Genomic DNA, 6,357 nt, shown 5'->3' on the forward strand with positions numbered 1-6,357 from the left:
TGTCATCATGCGATTAGACGAGACAATTGTGTTCTTTTTACATGGATTTTGGCTTTGGCATATTTTTGAGAACCAAACCAGTACCAAGTGAGTAGTTGAGCACGACCTCAGCATTAGCAAATTCTCGACAATGGAAATGGATGTCATAATCTAGAATCCAGATTCTCGAAAATCTTCCAAAAATTTGTGTAAAAAGAATTAAAAGAAGTAAAGAACACATATCTATCCAATATCAATATATGACAGACAGTTGAAACTTGAAAGAACTGATGTACTGATGAGTGATGACTGATGAAGTGATGAGTCACACGTCACACAGTGACATCCCGCCCGTACCGTCCCTGTCAGCGTCCCTGGAGGCCTGGAAAGAGAAAGAGTTGAAATGTTGAATTTAGTTTACTGATTCAGCAGTCAACTGTCGCATAGACGATACATTTCGTAAATCTGTGTATTTTGCTTTGCTCCTACCCTGCTTACCCTTGCCCTTCAACATCATAGGAAGAAACGACTCAATTTTGTTTTTCTTTTGTTTTCACCTTTTCACTCACTTTTCCAGATTGTAAAGTTCGAACTTTTACAGTTAATCACTCGGTGAGTGTACGAAAAACGTAGTTTATTTATTGCGGAAAGCAGAATAATTTGAATTAGATTTTGTGTTCGTGAAGAATCTTTTGTTTATGCATTGAATGTGGAGGTGATGCGAAAGTCTAGCTGAGCAACTACAATTCGAGAATTATTATACCGCGTATGTAAGTAAATTTAATAGATTCGATTGTTTTTAGATTTATACCGAAACTATTTACGAACTACCGTATTTTTTATATTGATTCACCAATGGTGAACTTTTTGCATTCTTCGCAACGAAGTTTTTAGCTGCGAAAGTTATGACTCATGATTTACGTCTAGTCATCTAACACAATCACAAATTGCTTTTCGTTGCCCGTCAAAGTTTTTTGAAGCAAATGTCGAAAAGATTTGTTCCTTTGTACATTGTAAAGATTGTTTCGTGAAATTATTAGAAGTTGAATAGATTTTTAAGTTACATTACTTCAATGATTTTCTTCAAAACAAAAAAGAGACGAGTAAAAAGCTCGAGCGAAGTTATTTGTTGTCATGTTCAAGCACAAAACACAGTTTATTGAACTGATTGTTTGTGTTTTGAGAGTGCTCGTCGAAGTTTATCACAAAATTTTGTTTCTCGTACAATATAGAATTGTGCATAAAAATATCGTGAGTTTCGTCCAATGCTCATTTCATTACCATTACGTCAAGTGATAACCGATGAATAAGTAATTCATTATGCTTGATAATGATAATGGTCAAATCCTGTTCTGTTTACATTATACATCCTGACTAGAATCGATTGTTATCATTTTGAAAGGTGCACTTTTAGTATAATTATTTAGTTGTTTCAAAAATAATCCTCTTATCTCTCAAAAATGATGTAATAAACGTCGCATAATTTGTGAAGTTGAAATTTGTGGTTTCATTGTTTTCTGGTAAGTTGTCAGGTGATTGGCAAATTATAAATTACAAATACATCGGTATTAAACTTGTTGCTTTGTTATGCCCGGGTCTAACTATAACACAATTTGTACAGTTAGTTATAATTATTGTGACGCACTATTAATAACTATGTGCGTTGTATTTCATTTCAGATTACAATGGATATTGCCGACGATCAGGTGGACACCAGAAGCCACTTTTTTGGTATTTTCCCAAAATCCAAAAAAGAAGTTGCTGTACCGACGTACAAGAAAGATTTATTCTACAACACGAACCATAAACGGCGCGGAGTAGCGATTATTTTCAACCACGAAAATTTCACTTTACCGTCCCTTAAACAACGTAATGGCACAGAAGAAGATTGCTTCAACCTAGAAACCACTTTCAAAAGTCTTGGATTCGAAACGACGAAGTATAAAGATCTTACTTTGAAAGAAGTAGACGCCGTAATTGAAGATCTGGGAAATAGAGATTTCAGCGATTGCGATTGCCTGTTCATTGCCGTGTTGAGTCACGGAGAGCAAGGAGTAATTTACGCTAAAAACTCCGCTTACTCTCACAATATGTTATTTGATCGTTTCACCCCTGACAAGTGTCCTACTCTGGCAGGGAAACCTAAAATTTTCGTTATACAAGCCTGCCAAGGCGACAAGTTAGATGGTGGTGTAGATGTAAGGACTGTGGAAGTTGATTCTGGCGCTAGTTGTGCTACTTATCGTATTCCTTTATATGCTGATTACCTTATCGCCTTCTCCACGATTCCTGGATACTATTCGTGGAGAAATACCCAAAAAGGATCTTGGTATATTCAAGCCTTCTGTGAAGAATTAAGAAATCATTGGCAAGATTTTGATTTCGTGACAATTCTAACTTTCGTAAACCAGAGAGTTGCTTTTGATTTCGAATCCAATGTTCCTAATAATCCTACGATGCATCGGCAAAAGCAAATACCGTGTGTTATGACTCAGTTAACTAGATTATTGAAATTTTCTCCGAAACCAGTTGAACATAATGCTATCAGTAACAACGGTGTTTGAACGCGTTCATTATTTCGAAATCAAAAAGTTGGTAATGCTTTTCTAAATTTTTACCTAGGTTACCTTTGTTTAAACTTTTATATCCGTATCGAATTGTATCGGTATCGGCCATACTGCGTACAATTATAATGTTTTAGTGTTTTTTTCTTTTATAAACGAATTTATAATTCTTATATGTGACCTGTGCTACGAAAAGGGATCTCTTGGCCGGAAAATGATTTTCGTTTTTTTAGTGATTCTTATACCGCCCTTTTGAATCACTCAAACCTCAAGTGCCTGATTTTCTTCTTCAGTTTTCTGATTGCTTGTAAACTTGGAAATTCTAAACATTTAGTGTTTTAATAACAATTCAAAAGTGCGAGAAATCGTATCAAATGGAACCTTATTGCCATTTTTTTTTTTTTTTTTATATGTATATTCTGGTCGTCGAAGACGGCTTCTTTCACTCGGAGTGGTCAAAAATCGTTTGAAGTCGCTTTTTAACACCTGAATTTCTAATTTCTATTTAAAGTTGACAATACGGATCCTTCTAAAAAAAATATTCTCGCATTTTTCGTCACATTAGGTAACGTCAGGAAACTATTATGCATTCTAGGAAAAATTTAGGCGAAGGAAAATGGTAATTTCCTCTCTGCTGAAAGCTATAATTTTTTCTGCCCAGAGGTTCTTTTTCGTAGCTCAGGTCACATATGTGTAATGAATAATTTTATGACTTGACTATATAATACATACTGGGTATCTTTTGGGAACAATTCTTCAATTTAATGTATCGGTTTTATTGTTACAGTTTGCGTACTACTTAAGATATACTTTTCTTTTACTTGTATTACAAAGTACCCTTATATCATTCTTAAACATTCCTGACATTTTTTTTCAATTCCTATTTTTGCTAACATAGTGATCCTGTGATGAACCGGTACTTTAATTATCTTTTTGGAATCTCGTTTGCATTTCGATATTAATAGATAATATTATTATCTGTAAGGACATTATTTTTAGTTATATTTATGAAATATTCTGGATATATTAATTTTATTTATTTAATTTTATATTATGTATATTTTTACGTAAATGATTTCATGATGAAAACAAAAAGTGAGTCTGTTCTTTCAGTTTTTTTTTATTTGCTCAAGATTTTGATAATGACGTATGTTTTGGTAATATGTATATTAGTCCTAATTTTGGATACTTAACTGAATGCATAATATGTGTTTTCGTATTTCATATATTTATGCCTACTTTGTGTTTGTTCTTAGTAAAGCATTATTAATATAAAATTGTGTCCGTTTATTTCTGTTGGTAGTAGGTCTAGGTACTAGGCACTGTAGGTACCTATAAGGTAATCGATGATTAAATGATTGAATCGTCATAACTTGGATGAAAACCCCTGTCAAACCCAGTTTCTTTTAAAGACATTGTCTGTTATGTTATGTGCGTCGGTTTTGTTTTCAGTGGTAGGAAGAGGTACACATTGTAAATATCAAAGTTCTGAGCTTCTGATAGAAGGTGAAGCAGTATGATTTGAAATCACAGTACTGAGAACTTCGGGTTTTCAAAAAAAAATGGAATAAATGTAACTTATGAGTTTGATGTTCGTGTCACTGACACTGATTAATTTATTTCTACGTACAGTACAGAAGCAAGCAAACCAAAAAAAAACATTGGTCAACGCCAAGCAAAGTCAACGTTGACTAATATGGTCCATGATTGGTTTAAACTTGAATTTCCGGACCTTCAAGTCAATAAAAAAATGTTAATTGATGACCGATGACCGATGTTGATTAGTCATTCGCAGATCATGTTGAGATTGTTCAAACTTCAATGCGGCAATTGTGAATGAACGGAGCAGTCGGTGTCTTCATAATTTTCAGTCTTTTTTGAAAAGAATAATACCTAATTTAAAAAGTTACTCTCGAAATGAACATATTGCAGTTTTTGTGAAGAATTGTTAGGTTCCAGTGATTACGAAACTTCGAATACGTTGGTAGGTAAGTGCCACTTTGTGATGATGATGATGATGATGATGTTGATGGTAATGTTAATGTAGAATAAACAAAAACTATAAAACTATAGGACTATTTTGTATTTTATTTCTAGTTACGATGGATGGTGCTAATGATCAAGTGGATTCGAATGGCCTATTTTTTGGCGGAATCTTTTCTAATTCTAAATCAAAAAAAGAAGTTCAAGTGCCGACGTACAAAAAAGATGTATTTTACAATACAAATCATAAACGACGTGGATTAGCAGTAATTTTCAATCATGAAAATTTCACCATAAAAAAGCTGCGAAAACGCATCGGCACCGAAGATGATTGTGTCAAGCTGGAAGCTACTTTGAAAAGTATGGGTTTCGTCGATGTAAAAAAGTATAAAGATCTAACGAAGAAAGAATTGGATGCAGTGATTGGGAAGTTGAGCAAAGAAGATTTCAGCGATTGCGATTGCCTTTTTATAGCCGTGTTGAGTCACGGAGATCAAGGAGTGATTTACGCCAAAGACGACGCTTATACTCAAAACATGCTGATTGATCGTTTTGCCCCCGATAAATGTCCAACTTTGGCTGGTAAACCGAAAATATACGTTATTCAAGCTTGTCAAGGCGATAAGTGTGATCCTGGTATAGAAGTGAGAACTGTTCAAGTTGATTCGGACGCTGATAATAATAATAATAATAATGATTCTATTTATCGTTTGCCTTTGTATGCTGATTTCCTTATCGCTTACTCCACGATACCTGGATATTTTTCGTGGAGAAACCCCAGCAAAGGATCTTGGTATATTCAAGCGTTGTGTGAGGAATTAGACTGTCATTGGCAGGATGTTGATTTTTTGACAATTTTAACCTTGGTAAATAGGAGGGTAGCTGTTGACTTTGAATCATATGTGCCTCATGATCATTCAATGGATCGTAAAAAGCAAATACCTTCTTTTTTATCTATGTTAACTAGAATATTGAAATTCACACCAAAAACGAATTGAGCATGACGTACCTTTTTTGAAATGAAAAGTCGTATAATGATTTCCCAATTTTAACCTATGTTACCTTTCTCCAAATTTTTTAGTGTAGGTAAGTGGTTATTCGTATTTTGAGATCTTTGGTAATAATAAATATATCATTATTGCGTGTAGATATAAATAGCTATTTCACTCATTAGCTAATTTTTCTTCTTTTACGAACAAATTTATTGTTTTCAGAATAATTTTACTGGAACTCGTTTTGAAAGCAATTTTTCATTTTATATACCTATTACCTACCTATTTAAGTTATCAACATACATAAATGTATCCAAGTTTTAATTATGGCGACTTTTTTTTCAATACCTATTATTTTTCTAGATGTATATTCTTGCATAAGCGATTTTATAATGAAAACGAAAAGTGAGTTTTGTTCTTTCAGTGTTTTTAAATACACGTACTTAGTTTAAATTTTTGATAATAACCGTACCTACCTCCTTACGAATTTTGTATTACTGAATGCATAATGTAGGTATTATTTCTCATTTCATACCTCGTTTTCATTTTTAATAAAATATTTTTCCTATTAAATTTTGTGGTTCATTTCTGTTAATACCTAATGATCCATCTATGTTCCATATATTATATGGCATGGACGAATATGCAAAAAGATTTATTAAATACCTTACTCATGGAAGAATGGAAGAAAGTCCCGTGAAATATCCCTAAAACTTAAGCCATGGTTCGTGATCGGTTTCGGTGCCTGCACTGAACATTAGAAACATAAAATGTGAAGAACGTGTTTGTTTTCTTTCTTTATTTGGAAAAATTGAAATATCTCATAATATTGATGTGCT

At 33.3% G+C, this 6,357-nt stretch overlaps 2 protein-coding genes across 5 annotated transcripts; both read left to right on the top strand.

The window, feature by feature from the left end:
* The first annotated feature begins 468 nt into the window (after positions 1-468).
* LOC135831675 (caspase-1-like) lies at positions 469-3,820 on the top strand. 3 transcript variants are annotated; one of them, XM_065344343.1, is made up of 2 exons: positions 469-745; positions 1,659-3,820. In XM_065344343.1, exon 2 carries the CDS (start codon positions 1,665-1,667, stop codon positions 2,541-2,543), a length of 879 nt encoding a protein of 292 aa, XP_065200415.1. In that variant the 5' UTR covers positions 469-745; positions 1,659-1,664; the 3' UTR covers positions 2,544-3,820. The 3 variants fall into 3 exon arrangements, with proteins under 3 accessions (XP_065200415.1, XP_065200414.1, XP_065200416.1); XM_065344342.1 differs by having other exon boundaries at positions 470-749; XM_065344344.1 differs by lacking the exon at positions 469-745 and adding an exon at positions 1,197-1,499.
* Positions 3,821-4,307: 487 nt separating this feature from the next.
* Positions 4,308-6,091, top strand: LOC135831676 (caspase-1-like). 2 transcript variants are annotated; one of them, XM_065344347.1, is made up of 2 exons: positions 4,308-4,527; positions 4,641-6,091. In XM_065344347.1, the coding sequence occupies exon 2, from the start codon at positions 4,646-4,648 to the stop codon at positions 5,522-5,524; it is 879 nt and encodes a 292-aa protein (XP_065200419.1). In that variant the 5' UTR covers positions 4,308-4,527; positions 4,641-4,645; the 3' UTR covers positions 5,525-6,091. The 2 variants fall into 2 exon arrangements, with proteins under 2 accessions (XP_065200419.1, XP_065200418.1); XM_065344346.1 differs by having other exon boundaries at positions 4,309-4,531.
* The last annotated feature ends 266 nt before the right edge of the window (positions 6,092-6,357 follow it).

The sequence above is a fragment of the Planococcus citri genome, chromosome 1 (assembly GCF_950023065.1).
Source record: "Planococcus citri chromosome 1, ihPlaCitr1.1, whole genome shotgun sequence".
Lineage (NCBI taxonomy): Eukaryota > Metazoa > Arthropoda > Insecta > Hemiptera > Pseudococcidae > Planococcus > Planococcus citri.

Excerpts from the sequence above, each read along its gene's own strand:
- LOC135831675 (XM_065344343.1), top strand. The coding sequence starts at position 1,665 with ATGGATATTGCCGACGATCAGGTGGACACCAGAAGCCACTTTTTTGGT.
- LOC135831676 (XM_065344347.1), top strand. The coding sequence starts at position 4,646 with ATGGATGGTGCTAATGATCAAGTGGATTCGAATGGCCTATTTTTTGGC.